Genomic DNA, 19936 nt, shown 5'->3' on the forward strand with positions numbered 1-19936 from the left:
AATTAATTTGAACAAAAATAAGTGCAGCCGTCCTTCCACAAAAATACCAGTAGATGGCGGTAGAATAAATATTGTACTTGATTTATCAGTACAATAAATTACTGCTATCTTGAATTTAGAACAATTCATACACAAATGTTTAGTCCGTTTCTGTAGTTTCGACACTAGTTTTACACCTTACAGTTATTTTTGACTGATTTCATGCACTGAAAGTGACTGGTGAGTATTACTCACTCGCAGGAGGATGACCCAAACTCCAGTAAAAATCCCTCCCCCTGGGGCAGAGCAGCGTCCTGGTATAAAACCGCTTCTCTCGCCTCTCCTCATTCTGGTGCAAAAGCTGCAATCGGAACTACCTGGAGCAGCTGCAGAGAGCTGAATCTCCAAAAAAAAAAAAAAATCTCTCCAAGCTTTGGCTTCTACACACCTCCTTCTGTCTTTTTGTAGTTAAACTTTTTTTATTATTATTATTAATATTATTAAATTTTGCATTGAAATCCGTGTCCATCCACAAAATGACTAGTGGCCCACTGACGGGGTTGCTGGTTGCGCTGTGCGTAAGTAGCGCAGTCCACTGCGCCCCGAAGAAGAGCAAAAGGCAAACCGGTCAGTATCAGGTGTATCCAGACCTGTATGACTCATCTGCTCTCTCTCCAGGTAAACACAAGTTGTTTCGTGTGTGACTTTGTGATGCTTTTAAACTTACGGATTGGAATGAAATGTGAGATGTTGCATCTAATGTTTGTTTTGAGAGCGATTCAACTTAAGCTAACTGCAGCTCATAATGTGTGGTTTCACGTTTTTACTTTTCAGACAGTTGTGAGGAGAATGGTAACTCTTACAGACGGAACCAGCAGTGGGAGAAACCCTACCGTGGAAGTACATTGGTTTGCACCTGCAATGGAGCAGCGGGCATCAAGTGCAAAACAAAGCCTGCAGGTCAGTCAAAAAATCTGAAGTCCACCTCTCCAAGCCAATGTCAACAATTTCAGACGTTTTCATTAAAGCACTGACAAGCAAAGTTAAAGTGCTTGAAAGATCCAGATGTTAGATTTGAGTATTTTTAGACAAATGCAGGACAACAGTCCAATATAGCCACACAATAACTCTTGACCTTTGTGCTTCCTCTGTTTTTTTGTCTCAGCGGACGAGACCTGCTACGATAAGGACAATGCCCGGACATACCGGGTGGGAGAAATCTACGAGAGACCAAAGGACGGGCTGATGTGGGACTGCACCTGCGTCAGCTCTGGAAAGATCAGCTGTACCATAGCATGTAGGTTACACTTTCATTCTAAAGCTCACAGGACAAATGTCGATGTGAAACGACAGAGAACTTGTTTATTAATGCTGCATGACACCGTGTTGCCTTTTAGTGTTAGATGCGTGTCCAAGATGCAAAAGTAATATTTGTTATATCAATAATAAACCTCTTTTGGTGATCGACAGTCCGTTGCCATGATAGTGGGAGGTCTTATAAAATTGGGGAAACTTGGCAGAAGCCTCATGAGAGCGGTGAATACATGCTGGAGTGTGTTTGTCTTGGGAACAACAAGGGAGAATGGACATGCAAACCTGTGGGTGAGTGTCTCCCCTGAAAGCATTAAAACCCTTTTAAGCGTTTAATCCTGAACCGTGCTTACCCATTACTTTGCTTTTTATCTTTGCAGCTGAAAAATGCTTTGACAGCTACGCTGCGTCATCGTATCTGGTTGGCGAGACCTGGGAAAGACCATACCAAGGCTGGATGATGCTGGATTGCACCTGCCTTGGAGAAGGAAATGGACGTATCAGCTGTACCTCAAGGAGTAAGTACGAACTGAATCTGCGTTTAAGCAAATAGGCCTGGTTTGATTTTTCAGCGCTAAGCTCATTTGTCACTATTTCCGAACCAGACCGTTGCAATGACCCCCAGACCAGGAGGTCTTTTCGGATCGGAGACACCTGGACAAAAACTGACATCAGGGGAAACGCTATGCAGTGCGTGTGCTTGGGTAACGGCAGGGGAGAATCGAGTTGTCAAGGACAGAGCACAGGCCGAGGTGAGTTCTGTTAAAGGCGGTCATGTAAACACAAATAAATATCCTGTAACTTTAGTCCTTGACATGGTTTTGATGATCTGTTAACAGGCACTGGTGTAACCCAGGCTCTGCTGCATCGTCATGTGCCCACCGCCGAAGGAACCTGCCGCACAGACTCTGGTTCCTCGTACTTTGACGGGCACCGCTGGATCAGGAGCCAGGGCAGCAAACAGATGTTGTGTACATGCCTGGGCAATGGAGTCAGCTGTCAGGAATGGGGTGAGTGTATATTGAAATGGAACAGAAAATATGCTTCTCACTGAAAAATAGGGTACCGCTGTAGTGCAAACTGAATTTTTTGCGCAAATTCAATTTTGATTTCTGTCACTTTATGTCTGTTCTTACTAAATTATTTCCACTCATGTTCATGCAGAGGCCAGGAACCAGGCGTACGGCGGCAATTCTAATGGCCAGTCGTGTGTTTTCCCTTTTGTCTTCATGGGAAAGACGTACTACTCTTGCACTTCAGATGGACGCACTGACGGGCAGCTCTGGTGCTCCACGACATCCGACTACGAGAGAGATCAGCAGTATTCCTTCTGCACAGAAAAATTTGGTGAGACTCTGAAGCAGAGATGTCGTTTTTACCTTAACAACGACAGTGACTTTGTCGAGGTGTTGTGTTGACTTTTGTTACCGTTAGCCAGATTAGAGCTTGGGAGTAACTATATCATTTCTGTGAAAATTGCAGCCGTTGTGGTGACACAAGGTGGGAACTCCAACGGTGCCCTCTGCCACTTCCCGTACCTCTACAGCGGTCGCAACTACACAGACTGTACCAGTGATGGACGCCGTGACGGCATGAGATGGTGCGGTACCACCTACAACTATGACGTGGACCAGCGTTTTGGATTTTGCCCCATGGCTGGTTAGTGTGAAGTGTTTTGTCAGATGTTTTGTCGGGTTTCCAGTAAATTCATAATATTAAGCAAAAAGATTCAAAATATTCCAGAAGATTTATCTAATTTATCTAAATTCTGTTTTTCCAAGGCAAATAATTAAGTATGAAAAAAATTGCTGGTAAAGGCTATCACATCCACAAATGTAGCACAGCTCTAAACGGAACTGTTTGAACTGCACGCGCAAGAAAAAAAACAACAAAAAAAACAGTTGGTTTTATGCATTTAATTACTCTTTTCCTAATTAGCCCACGAGGAGGTATGTACCACCAATGACGGAGTGATGCACCGTGTCGGAGACAAGTGGGACAAACGGCATGACGTCATGGGTCACATGATGGAGTGCACTTGCCTGGGAAATGGCCGTGGAGAGTGGAACTGCGTTGCCCATTCGCAGCTGCGAGGTGAGACAACTGACTCCATGCAGAGTTGAAATAAAGATGATTTAAAGTTGTCTTGAGAAGACGCGCATTTGAAAGCTTTCGAGTTTGGAGAGAAAATTCATGCTTCTCTTTATGTGTTCAGACAACTGCGTTGTTGATGGCCTGACCTATGAAGTCAGCCAGCAGTTCTCTAAGCGCCACAACGAGGGTCACATGATGAACTGCACCTGCTTCGGACAGGGACGCGGCTACTGGAAGTGCGATGCTATAGGTTGGGTTGTGGCTCACTATCTTCGCTGGTCAATGCTCCACATTTCCACGTCCAACCTTCTCTGTCCAACCAGCTCAGCTTTCCCATCTGCTTGGTTTTCCTCTACTAGATCAGTGCAGAGATCAACAAAATAATGTGGTCTATCAGATTGGAGAGCAGTGGGACAAAGTCATCAGTGGGTATCACTACAGATGCACTTGCTATGGCAAAGGAAGAGGAGAAATGGGATGCGAACCGCTGCAGGCCTACCCAGGTAAGAGAAAATGCCCTTCCATAAACATCAGAATTTAGCGAATGCTAATTTCTTGCAAAGTTACCTACCATCCCATGTTGTATGTAAAACAGAGCTCTTGTTGCTGGATTTTTTTTTTTTCACTCTCAACACCCCTGTCATTTCCTTTAACCTTTGAAGTTTACAGTTTGTTTTTTCTCCTCCCTCACCTGTTGCTGAGTAATGTTTGCTGTCCTGCTCAGATAAAATAATTCATTGGACAGGCAAAAGTTTCGGAAAACCTTCTGTCCTTATTTACACAAAAGTAGCCTAAACTGTTACTTTGAACTGAGTCGAGGAGCTAATGTTGACCTAAAAAGGGACAGCTGTGATGCTTATCGTTCTATCAGGGCCATGCACTGTTTGTGCAGGGTGAACAACCGGTGAGCCTGTGCAATGAGTTCATATGAGAACGAGGGGGCAAATAAAAGTGATGAATATAACGCGGAGGTGTCATTTCAGACTGTCAGCCGTCAGTAGGTGTTGAGCCGGTTTAGCGTCGTCTGGCGGTTTGATTCTGTCCCAAAACTCTGAATCGTTTAGTTGTAACTCATCAAACAGTCCCCGGGTCTCCTCCGCAGGTCACACTGTCATGTTATTCACAAGTCTTTTTCTTTTTCTTTATGTAAGCCACATTTTCATTTTGTGCTTTTTACTGATGCCTCTTCGACCATTTGCTGCTGATACTCCCCAGGCGGCTCCAGACCCGTCCAGGTGCTCATAACAGAAGCAGGAAGCCAGCCAGACTCCCACCCCATTCAGTGGAATGTGCCACCGTCTACCCATGTCACCCAGTACATCCTCAAATGGAGACTTGTAAGTCACACTGAGATTTTTAGGAATTTTATCTTTCGTTGTGTTTTTTTTTTTTTTTTTTTTGTGAGAATTCATAGAGTTTGTAGGTGGAAAGTCTTTGTTGATTTAGTCCAAAGTTTGAGTCCATGAACTCTCTGTGACACATACTGTTGTTCCAGCTAGTTTACACACATTCCCTGTGCAGGTGAAGCCTTCTTTTGAGTGCTTCCTGTCGAAATGTTGCATTTTTTTTTTGTCTGAGTTTGGTTCTTTGACGGACTGGTAACCTGTCTAGGTTGGACACCGCCTATCATCAAATGACTTCCAGGATCATTAGTTTAAGTTGAAGAGCTCTCATGGATGCAGTTAGTTTCATTTAACAAGCTTACTCTCACCTCTGTTTATGTAAAGCTTCTCAGCAGCATGAGAGGAAATATTCTTCATCATAAAACAGAGTTGGAAGCCTTCAGCTCTTTGTCTTTTTTACTCTGTTTTGTAGAAAAACAGTCGTAACCCATGGAGGGAGGTCACCATTCCTGGCCACCTCAATTCCTACACCATCGGTGGACTGCGTCCAGGTGTGACCTACGAGGGTCAGCTAATCAGCATTATGCACTACGGGCAACGCGAGGTCACGCGTTTCGATTTTACAACCGCTTACGGCTCCTGTAAGTTCACTGCAGGGTTTAACAATCTTTGAATGCCACAAAATCAAGAACACTTCCTTAAAGAAAATGCCTTTCTCCCCTACCCAACTAATCCCAAAAAGTGGAGACATGGGAAGGAGAGACGACGCCACCTCCGCCGATTGTGGACATGTCTGAGTCGATAACAGAGATCACCTCCAACAGCTTTGTGGTGTCGTGGACCTCGGCTTCTTCTACCATCTCTGGCTTTAGGTTGGAGTATGAGCTCATCGAGGAGGGCTCTACACCAAAGTACCTGGGTGAGTGTTTGACTCAGAATTAATTTACTTTGGAATAAACTTGAAAAGCACATTCGCATTTAACTGTTTGAGCTGTGTTGTAACTAATAACCTCTTGGGTGTTTCATCAAACCTTTTTGTGCTTCGTCAGATGTTCCCCGCACCACCACGTCGGTCACCATCTCCGATCTTGAGCCTGGCCGCAGATACAACGTCAGCGTGTACGAGATGCCCGAGGGAGACGGACACCCGAACCTCATCCTGACCACCTCACAGACCACCGGTTGGAAAAAATTTCTACCACTCTTCTTAAATAACAAGAAAATTGAGAATACATCAAATTTTGTCCAACTTTGTAAAATTTGTTTGCATAACTTCCCTGATTTCCTCCGCCAGCTCCTGATACACCCACTTTGCTTCCCGTGGATGAGATCACGGAAACCTCCATCCGCATCAGCTGGAGCAGACCTCAGGCTCCGATCACCGGTAACAACCGGCTTTCTGCGCTTATTACTCGAATGTTTGGGCTGTGTAAGTCAACTCCGTGCATGTGCTCGCAGGTTACCGCTTGGTTTACACTCCGTCAGAGGAAGGCAGCAGCACCGAGCTCATCCTCCCTGAGTCGGAGACTTCAGTGACCCTGGTGGACCTTAGCCCAGGTCTCCTCTATAACGTCAGTATCTATGCTGTGGAGGAAAACCTGGAGAGTGAGCCTGTTTCTGTGCGGGTCAGCACGGCCGGCTCGCAAAGACGAGGTACACATTATAAGTGACTGCTTTGCGATATGTTGCAAGTAAGATAACTGCGCAGATAATCAAATTCAGCACCACACGTATGAAGCTGGATGGCTCTTTGGTTTAGCTGATTAGATTTAGAAAAACAATTCTTACGATGTGGAAGGTTATTAAAACAAGCTGTCAGGCATCGATTATATGATATAACTTCAATAGTAAGTTAAATATTTTTCTCATCTTCGCAGTCTGAGTTTTGACAAGCACGTGATTTATGGGGGGAGAGGGGGACGGCAAAGCCTTTCGAGATAAAGTTTTAACACTTGGAAGGACAAATGCTTATGGAGCCAACACCCCTACTAAAGCACAAACACCTCATAAATCCTTAGCACAACGTTTATAAAAGATCATCATTTCTTTTACTTTCTTGTGGCTGGACTGGGAAATCAATCCTTGAAAAATAAAAACAGATGTTGTAGGAACCGACTATCACTTTCATTCCTTCTGTTGCTTTAGTATTTGCTCTGGATTTTCCACCTTGTTTGAGCCAAACTTTGGCAAAAGCTCAACTTGGAAACTGTTAAAACCTTTATTGGACTTACCTTTCAAGTTTGGAATTTGAAAACAAGCTGGATGTTTCCTTTTTGATCATTATAAACACTTGGGTTTTTTATTTATTTATTATTATTACCTTTCTTCCTTGTCTAATATAAATATGGTAGAGGTCTTGCAAATATTTCACAGATCATTTGCTTTATGATAAAAAAATAATATGCACATAACAAGTAAAGAATAGCTATTGGGTTACACAGATCATCAAATACCAATGAGGCAAAGGTCATAGCTGCTCTAAACCATAAAGTGAGTATTCATCCTTGTAAGAAGTAATGCTTAACAGATGTTTGTTCTCCAGAGTTTCAATAAACGTCATGAGAAACACCTGATATTTAACTATGTGTGACCAAATCTTTTCCTCTCCACAGAAAAGATCCCAGCGCCGACCGACCTGCAGTTCTACGAGGTCTCAGATACCAGGATCAGCATTACTTGGGCGGGTCCACCCACCGAGGTTACCGGCTACAGGGTGGTCTTCTCACCAATGGGCCAGGACGGCACCGAGCTGCGGCCCCTTCAGCTGCCCGTTTCCCCCAACGCGTACGCTGAAATCACCCACCTGCAGCCCGGAACGCTCTACCGCTTCTACATCTATGCCGTCAGAGGCGATTCTGAGAGCCAGCCGCTTGTTGGAGAAAAATCCACCAGTAGGGGGCACTGTTTTTATTTATTTTTTTAAACTTCAAAGCTCAGATTATAAAAAAAAAAAAAGAAATAAAACAGATTACAAAACACAGACAGATTTTTTTCACATGGGTTATGTCTTCTTTTCCCCTGCAGAACCTGACTCGCCCACAAACGTACGTTTCACTGACATCGGACATGACAGCGCACTGGTCATCTGGGATGCTCCCCGCGCTGTTGTCACTGGTTTCCGCCTCCTCCTGAGCATCGAGGGCTCCAGCCCCGTTGAGAGGAGAATCCCCGGAGTGGTCACACAGTACCCCTTAAAGAATTTGCGCCCAGACACGCAGTACACGGCAGAGTTACACTCTGTGCAGAACAATGAGCTGAGCGAGGGAACCACTGCGTATTTCACTACCAGTCAGTTGAATTGAATGAAAACTTTCACCCCAGGCTAGAATGTCTTTTTTTATGTGGAGCTTTCACTCATGTCTTCTGTCTTGTTTGCAGATCCTCGGTTGGGAAATGCTCCTCCTTTCAGCACCGAGGTCACAGACACCTCCATCATTATTAGCTGGATACCTGTTCGCAGATTCAGCTACAAGGTAAGGTCACCGCCGTTTTGCTCCGATAGCTCCAAAACTGTCGCCGTTTCTATACATCAGTGAAAAGCTACATCTCCGTCTTCAATATACGAAGCTGATTAGTTAGGCAACTAACCCCAGGAGATTAGTTGTTTGCTGAAATCTCAGCGTGTCGTTTTGGTCAGTTGGGAGCAGATTTTAGATGCTGTGCTACATCTTATGAGTATCTGCTGATCACAACGTTTTCTCTTTGCTTTCTTCAGCTTTCTGTGCTCCCGAGTGAGGAAGGCGAATCTCCTAGAGAAGAGACCTCGGACTCTGGGCGTATTGACATCAGTGGTCTGTACCCAGGAACTCAGTACACCTACAGCGTTCAACCCATTTTCAACGGCCGCAACCGTGGAAACCCCATCACCCGCAACGTTGTCACCAGTGCGTCTGCATTTCATTTGACTGGAGGGAAAACAGATCTGATAACGGCTGCTCAGCATGAATCTTTGTTAAAGTGTTTATAGCCAGAATGATGTAATGCTTATGTGAGCACTGTTTAAACAATTTGGCGAGACCTTAACAGCTGCATAAAATCTTTTCTCTTGTGCAGCTGTGTCTCCTCCAACTGACCTCAGGGTGGTGTCCAACCCGGACACGGGAGATCTAACGGTCTACTGGACAGCCTCCAGGACATCAGGTAAATATTGACTAAGCACCCCCACGCACCGCCAAGCTGCTGGATGGGACCCAGTCTAGACCTTGGCTTTAGATCCCCAGCCCACCTGGACGAATGTCTCCATTACCTCTTTCTCACAATCATTTGATAATGTGTCCAACTTTTTCAAAACTCTTTCACTCCCCTATTCTCCGCAGGGATCTCTGGCTACAGAGTGACAAGCACGCCAAGCAGTGGCCACAGAGGGAACTTTGTGGAGGAGTTTGTAGCAGCGGATCAAAACACATACCTTCTGGAAAACCTGAACCTGGGGGTGGAGTACAACGTCAGCGTATTCACTCTCAAGGGACCAGCGGAGAGCGTACCGATATCCACTGTTGTCACCCCAGGTAGAGCCGCCAGGAAGGCATCTTTCCCTGTTAACCTCACAGCTGTGCCAAAAGAAAGCGTCTTGTTAGTAGGCAGATTGGTTTATTATTCAAATAACCTAAAGCTGTATCTTTGTTCTCATCTCTGGGCAAAAGTTTCAAACCAAAAATCTCAAAACAAAACACATAGCAGGGGCAGCAGCACAACAGACCCTGTTAACAACAAGAAGCCTGATTTCCTATAATTGTTGTAAGGCTCTTGATCAACTGTTTTTCAGCCAGCCTTCAGGTAATTGTATATAAGTAAAAATATCTTGTGGATGAACAGAATCTAACCCAAAACCTCTTTAAAAGACCACGAGAAAGGTTGATTCTTATTACAATGAAGTGGAGGATAGATCCAAAATTTTTGTCTTATTTTGGTAAATACAGCAAAAACACTGTTAGCCGCTTTCCATCTCAGGCAAGGACAATGTTTGTCAAACGTTAAGCCAGATATTAAAAACCTTCAAGAAGGTTTTAAGTCTTTGTGCAAAAGCAGTGCTAAATGCTAAAACTAACATGATCACTGGATGAGCTGTGAACTGCATGAAGATCACATTTAATACAAACTCTCCAGCATGGCCAGTACCTTTAAACATTGCATGCATTTTTTCATTTTAATTGATGGTTACTGTTGTTTTTTTGTTTTTTTTTCATTTGCTGTGTTGTTGTTTGGCATGGCTTCTGTTACCCAGTACTTCTCTGACTGCTTTAATTGGAATGACACGTTGCTGATGTAATTCTGTTCTCCTTTCTGTCTGGTCTTGCCTGTGCTTGGGAACTGCTCTAACCGCTTTTCAGAGATCCCCGTCCCAACTCACGTTGACTTCGTCGACGTTACTGACACCACCATTGGCCTGCGCTGGATCCCTGTAAACTTTACCGCCATCACTGCTTACCGCATAACGGTAGTTACCTCAGGCCAGAGCATGCCCATCTTTCAAGACATGGTGGAGGCGTCCGCTGGTTATTACACGATTCACGGCTTGGAGCCCGGCGTGGACTATGACATCACTATCGTCACAGTTACAGAGGAGGGAGAGAGCAAGCCGACCACATACACAAAACAGACCGAAGCTGGTGATTTCTTTTTTTACCACTTAATTCAAGGGAAATTTATTTTCAGAGACACAGCGACACACTCTGCGTTTTATTTGTTTGACCCTTGTGTCGATTTTTATGTGCAAATACCGATTTCTACAAAATCTGATTATTCTTTTCATCAAATCAAACCATTCATATGCCTTTTGTTGAATTTAGCTGTAAAATGTGCATAGTGTCTCATTTAAATAATGTCTTGTCCATAGATAACCTTCAATTTTCCATTCTTCCAGCTGTGCCAGCTCCAACCAACTTGCAGTTTGGAGGTGTGGGTCCAGACCACATCCGCGTGACGTGGACCATCCCCAACATCGCCACGCCCAGTGAAATTTCTCGTTTTGTAATCCGCTACCACCCCGTGAACACGGACGACGACGTAAAGGAAGTCAATGTTGGTGGCGCCACTAATACCTTCCTGCTGCAGAGTAAGACAACACACAGTTTACGGTGTCTGTTGCAACAGCAAAATTACATGTTGCAATTATTATTATTATTATTTCTCTTCTTTTCTATAAAGACCTGCAGCCCAACACGGAGTACCGTATCAGTGTTGTCTGCGTCTACGGTGAACGAGAAAGTGAACCTGCTACAGGGACTCAGAGAACGAGTGAGTATTACGGAGTAGGCTGTCTTATGAAGATGTGAAAGCTGACGGAAAATGACAAAAACTCAATTTTCATCATTTATATGGTGAAAACTGCATGTAGTTTCATATAGTTTAGACCTGTCAGAACCATCCCTGGCCTCATATTGTTCTCGATCAGTAGTTCTCCAGACTTTATGAAAGTCTTTGTGAGAATCTATGTGGATCTTAACAACTGATAGATGAAAACCCAATGAATGGATGATTCACATCACTTAAAGACATAACTTTCCGCTCGTCTGCGAAGAATTTTTGCTTTAATTTCTTCTCCCTTGTCCACATTTATTAAAATGAAACAGCCTCCAAGTCATTTCAAACTGTTTTAGATTTCTTTCCAGATTTGTTTTTATGCTGATTTCCAATTCAGTTCAATTTCCTAAAACCTCCTTCCAGTTCTGGACTCGCCGACTGACCTGCGCTTCACCGACATCCGGACCAACTCCTTCACCGTTCAGTGGCAGGCTCCCATATCTCCTATCACGGGCTACCGATTTCGGTACCAGAAGACAAGCGGTGGGCGAGCCAAGGACGACAGGCTGCCCCCATCCAAGAACCACTTCACTGTGACCGGACTGGAACCCGAGGCTGAGTACATGATATATGTGTACGCCGTCTACGACAATGAGGAAAGTCAACCTCTAACTGGAACGCAAGCCACCAGTGAGTTTTTTTTTTTTGAAGTGAGATCCCTTTAATCTTTGATTATGACCGATGTCATTCTTTTACCTCTTTTCTGTTACTGCTTTTCAGTCTCTGATGCACCCACTGATCTTGAGGTAACGTCATCCACACCTACCAGCATCACCATCCGCTGGGACGCCCCCTCTGTTGAAGTGAAGAACTACAGGATCACCTACGGAGGCACAAGTGTGTAGTCGTGATTCATTTCTAAATGCGGTCCACACTGCGCAAAAAGTGCAAAGTTCGACGGCAACATTTAATTTATTTGCTTCTAGGTGGTGAATCTCCTCAGGAGTTTACGATCCCAGGCTCCCAGACCACCGCCACCATCACTGGGCTCAGGCCCGGCACTGACTACACCATCACGGTTTATGCCGTCACAGCACGAGGAGACAGCCCTGCCTCCAACAGGCCTGTCTACATAACACACAGGACAGGTATTATGATGGGAACAAGAAAAAAAAAATACACAGTTTTAAGAGATCTTATTGTTAGAAGGGATCTAAACGTTTCATTAATTCCCATTTTATTCAGATACCGAACCCCCCACTGACATGAGGGTCACTGATGTGACCGACAACGGCATTAAAGTGCGTTGGTCTCCGCCTCAGGGTCCAGTCAGAGGCTACAGAATCACAGTTGCCCCCAAGAATGGTTTGGGACCTTCCTTCTCTGAAGTAGTGGCTCCCCGTAAGATATGCTATGTTCTTACGTAACATTCCTAAATACATAAGGGTATCTTCCTCAAAAACTGACCTATTTTACTTTTGCTTTGCAGAGACGACAGAGAAGTCTTTCATAGGTCTGATGCCCACAGTTGAGTACGTTGTCAGCGTTTCTGCCTTGGGCAATGGTGGACAACCCTCCTCCCCTGTTGTGGAGAATGCTTTCACTGGTTAGTGTAATTCAAACATCTGAAACTGATGCAAGAATAGGGCTGCTTTGATAAAAAAAATATGTGTTTGATGCATACAAGAGGCTTGTATATAATAGAAAAACATACTTTAAATGTGATGTATGAAAGAAAAGAAAATCCTTGAGAAATGTCAGAAAATGACAGGATAGGATGGACATCTGCGGACAAGCTGAATCAAAATAATTAGATTCATTTTAAAGCTCCTTTAGAATTATTCCATCAATTAGAAACCGGTTTAGCACAAGACAGAAACAACGGATTTGCTGTTCTCAGTCTCTACAGCAACATTGTAAAGCCATGCCTTTTGGGATGCAGCCCTTGTAAAGACAGTGTACAAATTGTGAAAATGCCTGTTAAGGAAATGGACAGTTTTAAACAACGTAAAGGTTGGAGTTAAAAAGATCTTGAAAGATGGACACTTTGTGGAGTTAATCTCGTTTTGGGAACAGGATAAGACGTAAAAATAGATGGTGTACAAAACGAGTTAAAGCTCAAGCGTTGCTATGAAAGGAATATTTCATCCTCCTTCTTCTGTGTCGCAGCCATGGACCATCCCAAGGACCTGATCTTCTCCGACATCGACTCTACCTCCATGCGCATCACGTGGGACAGACCCGACGGCACGGTGACGTCTTACCGCGTCTTGTACTCCAGCTCAGAGGAGGGAGAGAGAGAACTTCGCCCGGCCCCCAGAGGTGATCAGGACAGCGCTGTGCTGGGAGATCTCCGTCCTGGGACTGAGTACACAGTGAAGGTCATTGCCTACAACGGCCGGACTCCCAGCACGCCGTTAGTGGGAACCCAAGCAACAGGTAGGCATTTAGGAAACACATTCCTATGCATGACTCGCGTACATGCAAGCTTAATGTTTGCTTCGGTGGCTTTCTTTTAGTAATCCCTGCGCCGACCGACATGATGGTCTCTGAGGTTGGGCCGTCTGTCTTCACGATTACGTGGCGGGCTCCAAACGCCCGCCTGACAGGCTACCGCGTGGTCGTCACCCCAAAGAATATCAACAGTCCCCGTAAAGAAATGAACGTTGCCCCAGACACCACGCGTGTGGTTGTACCAGGGCTTATGGTAAACAACATTCTTGCACACAAATGAAAACTGAGATAAATACATTTTATTCAGTGGTGGCACATCAGTAATATGTCTTTTGTCCTTTAGGTTGCAACAACGTATCAGATTCAGGTCTACGCCTTGAAGAACTCTGTCACCAGCAGACCACTGGAAGGAGAGGCAACCACACTGGAAGGTCTGTGGCTTCTCTACTTCCCAAAATGTATTCATCGTTTGCTTGCCAAGAGGAAGCCATTTTGTAATCTTTCTAGTTCCTTTTTTTTTTTCTTTTTGGCTTTATCTGAGGCTTTATTTGGTCAGAACCATTAGTGGAGTTATTATTACTGGCAGGTCAGAGGGAAGAGGCCTCCATGAAAGATTACGAGAACAGTCGGCATAAAGAAATGACAGATGAGGCTTAAGGCTCTTCCACCATGATGTAGACATTTGCAGAACTCACTGATCTGTTTGTAACTTGGTCAATGCAGAGGTCAGCGCTCCTCGCCGTGTGCACGTCACCGATTCGAAGGAAACCTCTTTAACTCTGAGTTGGCGCTCCAAGGGGGAGACGGTCACTGGCTTCCTCCTTGAAGCTACGCCTATGAGCGGTTCTCGTGACACCATCAGAAGGACCATCCCAGGAGACACGTACACCTACACTTTGACCGGTTAGGCCTCATCTCTCAGCTAAATGAACTGGTTTGTCATCTGAAGTGGTTTGTTGGATAGGTCTCACTTCACAGTGTGCGTGTTTCTGTGTTTTTCCAGGTCTGCGGCCAGGAACCACTTATTCTATTAACTTGTACACTCTGAATGGAAACACAAGGAGCGCTCCGTTTACTCTCCGGGGTCACACAGGTATAAAACAAGTCGGTGTGCCTTATCTTTTAGACACCTTGGGAAGCATCAATGTGGTAATTTTGCATAATTGGACCTTTATAGTCACACATGGACATGGTTGACTAAGAAGAGTGATGCACAATAAAGATACGCTTTCTTTTAAGTAGGTGTAAAGTATTTTTATTTTTTTTTACAGTTTGTTAGTAGCAAGACTTGGACTACACCAACATTCACAATAACAACACATACTGAATTTGTTGTAAAACTTTAGTTGATTTATTTGAAGTATACTTTCCTTTTTTAAGGTAAAAAAAAAGGATCCATATTTTAATTGTTGCTTTACCACCAGAACATAAGACATGAACTAATGGAAGGACTTTCTCCTTCACGATTTTCTGTATTCATTGTTCTATAAATAATGGCAAGTCATTCAGGTCCTGGAGCAGCAAAGCAGCAACTTATTTTCTACTGTAAATGAAATCATCATTTGTCGAAACTTAAAGGGGGAGAATTAATTTTTTTGAAAATAGTTCATGACACGCATGATGGGTTTTTTTTTCTCTGCAGTTAAACCCGTGGTTCAGGCTCCTACCGGCCTCCAGTTTACATCTTTGACCCCCACTGCCATCTCCTTCACCTGGCAGCCACCTCCCACACAAATCACCGGATACTACATCACCTACGAGGAGACGGGAAGAACCCCGCAGGAGCTCATCCCACAACCCCACGCTGGCCAAAACTACGCCACCATATCTGGTACGTCCAAATCATTTCTTGTCCAACTAATACGATCTAATTTCAGAGTTAAACAGTACCAAAGTCTTCTTAAAACAAAGTAGCCACCCTTTGTATTTTTTTTTTTTTTGCACTAATAAATTAACTATACGTGATGTGCAATGTTTCTGTTCAGGTCTGAAACCAGCCACAGAGTACATCATCAAGATCATCGTCATCCAGAACGGACAGAGGAGCACACCTCTGGCGGGAAGGATCAGGACTCGTAAGTATTTACCTTTTATATTAAAACAAAGTGGTTGCAGGTAAATGAGTTGGAAAAATATTAGATTTGAGCCTCTCCTTTTATTTGCTCAAATGCATTTTTTTTGCTGTAGAAAGCCTACTACATTCAAACAGTGTTTGGCTCTTTTAAAAACATACCTGTTTATAGTTTGAATGTCTTCACAAATGTCATTCAAAAATATCTGCGTGTGTTTGCAGCGCTACGTCATGAAATAGTTGCGTTTTAGTCCAAAGCTGCAGATGTGCCGCGTCCTGTGTGGCTGTGACAAATTAGCTTCGCCGTAGCTCTGCCTCATCTAACCTGCTTGCTTCCCTAACCTCGTCTCTCCCGCCCAGAGCCAGACTCCCTGCTTCCCCAGCCTCTGCCGCCGCCGTACCACACCGGTGCTGGCGACAGGCTGGATGTGCCCGAAACTCACATAGACAACCAAGTCCAGTTTACGGGACCCAACCAGGATGTAGTTGGGGGTGTGGAGTACACAGAGTTTAACAACAATGGAGGCAACCCGCAGTCGCCCAATGAGCAAGTCCGTGAGCCCCTGGTGTTTGTCCCTCTCCCCGATGCAGAAGGCCATAGGCAGCCTGTCGTGAAGCTCAAATTTCCCATCAGAGCCTCGCTTTTTAACGAGACAGGAGTGCCACAGGAAGCCCAGACTCAAACCAGCATTTCCTGGAAGCCTTACAGGCAGAGCAATTCCTACCTCCTGTCCTGCAATCCTCTCACAAGCAGAAATGAGAAGATGTTCACGGTAAGGAGCAAAACCCAAAACGATTTTAGTCGGCGCAGCATGCAGCCGGAGCCATGTAACTCATTTCAAATTCAATCAATTCCCGATCTTACAGGCCCGCCTGCCAGGCACAGCCACCACCGCCACCCTGATAGGACTCACTCCTGGAGAAGACTACAATGTGATAGTGGAGGCGCTGCTGGGCGCGCTCAAACACAAGATTCTGGAGCAAAAAGTCACAGCTGGAAACAGAAGTAAGCTCAGTGTTCAGGGAAATAGCGATGCAGCGTCTGCAATGACCTGCTGGGAAGTCTGGACTCCAAACGGGGCAGACAAAACAAAAATGTCTTAAAATATAGCATCTCTGATCCGTTTGGGAAAATATGCAGCAGAAACAGACTCGTAGTCGTTACTACTGTAATGGCATTAAATGTTGGGATTAAATATTACAAAAACTAATTAGAAATATTTTATCTTATAAAAAAATGACAGAAAAGTTGTAAATGATGTTCTTAAACAATGAAATTTGTTGAATTTTTTCTCTTTTTTTTATTCTACTTTTGTCAGCATAGACTTCAGCACATGGATGTAGTTCAGAAATGTTGATACTTAGCAACTTAGCCAGATTTATAGCCAGAGGATATATAAAACAAATTTTAAAATCCCTTTTCTTTTCAACCAGAAAATTCTCACTAAAAAACCCCTTAAGATGGAAAAATATTCAAGATAAATTTGAAACAACTTGCAACTCTCAGATCAGATTTCATATTTCTGGAGACTTGTTTAGATATTCAACATTATACTATGAAAATGAAACCGTGTTTATAAGCAGACTACAAAAATGATGTCGATCTGTGATTTTCTTTTTTTTTTTTTTTTAATTCCCAATCCTAATCTTCTGCCAGTATCGAGTGGAGTCCCCACCACCAACGACCCATGTTACGACGCCTTCACTGCCACCTACCACGACGTCGGAGGCGAATGGGAGCGCATGTCCGAGACGGGCTTCAAGCTGTGGTGCCGCTGCCTGGGCGGCGGTCACTTCAGATGCGATTCATCGAGTGAGTTTTTGCAGAGTGCTCACATATTCGAACATAACCGAGCAGGTTTCTCTCGATTTCCGTTACAAGTTTGCCTCATATTGCAGAGTGGTGCCATGACAACGGCGTGAACTACCGCGTCGGAGAGCAGTGGGATCGCCAGGCCGAGAACGGACACCTCATGAGCTGCACCTGCTTGGGAAACAGCAAAGGAGAATTTAAGTGTGAACCACGTAAGGCTTCTTTCGCACCCAGAGACGTTTTCTGACGCCGTTGTTGAGGAGTTTCCGATGCAGCCGAGTTTTACTGTGCACGCCTTTTCACACAGACGCGTCAGTGTGTTACGATGAAGGCAAAACCTACCAGGTGGGCAGCCAGTGGCAGAAGGAGTACCTAGGCGCTATCTGCACCTGCACTTGCGATGGAGGACAACAGGTTTGATAAATCGGTCCTTCAGTTTTTTTGTGGTGAATTAGATGGAGCCTTAATTGACGTGTGTGCCTGCTTGTGTCTCACAGGGATGGCGGTGTGAGAACTGCCGCAGACCAGGCTCTGATGTCACCCTGTTGGAGTCCATTAGATATGGAGAAAACACACTTCGAAAAGTGAGATGAATATATATATATATATTTTTTTTTTGCAAGTATTGAATATAGCTCTTTTCATCAACTCCTCATGTTGACGTTGCACTCTTATTTTTCAGAATATCCATTGCCCCATCGAGTGCCTCCGACCTGAGCTGCTAGCGGATGGAATCACTCATCAAAATGCGCAGAAGTAACTTCTCGTATGGTCGCGTGACTCTTGCTTTCGCTCCGTCACCGCCTCAGTTGCTGCACTGTCTCACCTTGTAGAAGCCATGCTGTTAGTGTGACTGCATTATCACTTTCTATGGCACATTCACGTAGCTTCCTGCCCTGCTGCCTGGTCTGTCCAGATCTTTTTTTTCCAAGCCAGTCAGTTCACTGTTGAAAACACCTGCCTAATGACTGAACTGAGGGCTCTAATGACCCATTACAGCTAGATGTAAATAAGGTTATAAAGGCTACTTATCCAGCTGGCATTTGTTTTCCATTGACATGTTTTGGATCTACTCGTCATAAAACATCGTCAGAAAGTAAGCACTGTGTTTAAGAATGCAAAGTAGTTGGCATTTTTAATTGTCTACAAGCATCTGGTTCTTTTTTGTAACCCTTCGTTTTGTAGGTGGAAGGGTCGCACTGTGTGTGATTGACGAATCTTTAACATCTTTTTTTTTTTTACCAGTTCATCCCTTTAATGACGCTATTCGAATGTTTGAACTAGGCTGTGAGAATGTGAACCGGTCTATTTTTGTACTTTGTCAGTGCCAATGTTGTTTCTGTCTTTGACAAAAGTCCCTTGTTTTAATAAAGCTGGAGAGATTCTAAATTTTGAATGTTGTTGTATGATCATCTCTATTTTTTGTTCTACAAACAAACAGAAACTTAAGACACTAGGGGAATAACAACTCTTTTTTTGGGGGGGTGAGGGGGAAACATTGCCGTCTTGTATAAAGCAAATAATGCTAGCATGCAATCAACTACTTAACATTCATTTTGTTCATATGTTGCCAACTTTAAATTAGTATAAAAACACTCAGGTAGGCCGAGTTTCGAAATCAAACAAGCAATATGACCAAAAATAGTAGTTGCGAATTTGTTCATGCATATTCTATAGAGAATCGTGATACTAAAATAAGTGGTTGTTTTTTAAATATTGGTGGAACAAACTTGTCATTTTTCAAAATGCGATAAATTCAAAATAACTTAAAATAATGTACTAGAAAATGCAACTAAATACCAAGTTAAAATTTTAAGAGAAGGAAGATAACAGACCACAAGAATAAAAACAATACTACTCAGCAATTTATTTGAATTACCTACATTCTACATTCACAGCTACTTTATTGCTCACTCATATTAGAACGCAGCTAGTGTTACAAAAAAAAACTAGTAGTGATTTCTACACTTCTACAACAGTAACAGTAGGAATGTCTCAGTATCAGAAACGTTGGTAATGCTCAGTGATGGAAGAGTCGCAGGCTGGTGTGCACCAGAGTGATGCCCAGCTCATTGCAGGCGTTAATCACAACCTCATCAGCAGCAGAGCCCGCAGGAGCTGCGATGAACTCCACACCGCTCTGCATACGGACAGAAAGAAGAGACGGTTACTCTGCAAACTGGGCTGACTTTCACGCATGCTAAAGAGCGTGTACATGCGTAGAGTGCAATTTACCCGTTTGGCTCGATCTATGTTGTCTCTGAAGGGAAAGAAGGCGTCCGAGCTGACGGCGACGGCCTGCAGGGAGCTGATCCAGTTCTTCTTTTCAGTAGCCGTCAGAGACTCCGGCACCTCATCGTACATGGACTTCCAGACAGCCAGGTCTGGGCCCTGCAAGCATAAACCACACAAAAAACTTAAAAAACAAACAAAAAAAAACAAAAAAAAAAAAACACAACATCATCAATTTCCGTTTTGGTCACAGACCACAAATCCTTTAAACTAAACACTCTTCTGTTTTCTACTGCTAGTCTCACAGCTTGGGAGAAACTGTAGATGGACTGAAAAGATTAATTGCGATGAATCAATTACTTAAACAATCATCAACTAATTTATTAATCGATTAAT

At 43.9% G+C, this 19936-nt stretch overlaps 2 protein-coding genes across 3 annotated transcripts; one reads left to right on the forward strand and one right to left on the reverse strand.

The window, feature by feature from the left end:
* Positions 1-348: 348 nt before the first annotated feature.
* Positions 349-18704, forward strand: LOC106952831 (fibronectin-like). 2 transcript variants are annotated; one of them, XM_015041206.1, is made up of 46 exons: positions 349-657; positions 814-939; positions 1145-1276; positions 1450-1581; positions 1671-1808; positions 1896-2042; positions 2130-2300; positions 2455-2637; positions 2773-2949; positions 3229-3384; positions 3506-3634; positions 3744-3887; positions 4600-4721; positions 5200-5368; positions 5470-5646; positions 5777-5908; positions 6022-6111; positions 6186-6380; positions 7340-7618; positions 7752-8015; positions 8106-8200; positions 8443-8611; positions 8781-8867; positions 9044-9235; positions 10058-10336; positions 10591-10782; positions 10875-10964; positions 11394-11660; positions 11751-11867; positions 11957-12118; positions 12216-12371; positions 12460-12576; positions 13140-13409; positions 13490-13677; positions 13768-13855; positions 14148-14327; positions 14428-14517; positions 15067-15255; positions 15410-15499; positions 15856-16268; positions 16363-16501; positions 17153-17308; positions 17395-17520; positions 17616-17722; positions 17806-17892; positions 17991-18704. In XM_015041206.1, exons 1-46 carry the CDS (start codon positions 516-518, stop codon positions 18066-18068), a joined length of 7329 nt encoding a protein of 2442 aa, XP_014896692.1. In that variant the 5' UTR covers positions 349-515; the 3' UTR covers positions 18069-18704. The 2 variants fall into 2 exon arrangements, with proteins under 2 accessions (XP_014896692.1, XP_014896693.1); XM_015041207.1 differs by lacking the exon at positions 10058-10336 and having other exon boundaries at positions 350-657.
* A 447-nt stretch (positions 18705-19151) lies between these two features.
* On the reverse strand, positions 19152-19740 carry LOC106952832 (bifunctional purine biosynthesis protein PURH-like; the record flags this gene model as incomplete). Its single annotated transcript, XM_015041208.1, has 2 exons — positions 19152-19448; positions 19544-19740. Coding segments are annotated over 2 exons (317 nt in total), but the record flags the coding sequence as incomplete, so codon positions are not given.
* Positions 19741-19936: the final 196 nt, after the last annotated feature.

Source organism: Poecilia latipinna, unplaced genomic scaffold (genome assembly GCF_001443285.1).
Source record: "Poecilia latipinna isolate Pla-1442-1.1 unplaced genomic scaffold, P_latipinna-1.0 Scaffold541, whole genome shotgun sequence".
Taxonomy (NCBI): domain Eukaryota; kingdom Metazoa; phylum Chordata; class Actinopteri; order Cyprinodontiformes; family Poeciliidae; genus Poecilia; species Poecilia latipinna.

What these genes read in the sequence shown, in the direction of transcription:
- LOC106952831 (XM_015041206.1), top strand. Translation starts at nt 516, where the DNA reads ATGACTAGTGGCCCACTGACGGGGTTGCTGGTTGCGCTGTGCGTAAGT. An exon ending in TGTTGGAGAAAAATCCACCA is followed by an intron (nt 7,619 to 7,751) that starts GTAGGGGGCACT and finishes TTTCCCCTGCAG; the next exon opens with AACCTGACTCGCCCACAAAC. An exon ending in ATCCACTGTTGTCACCCCAG is followed by an intron (nt 9,236 to 10,057) that starts GTAGAGCCGCCA and finishes ACCGCTTTTCAG; the next exon opens with AGATCCCCGTCCCAACTCAC.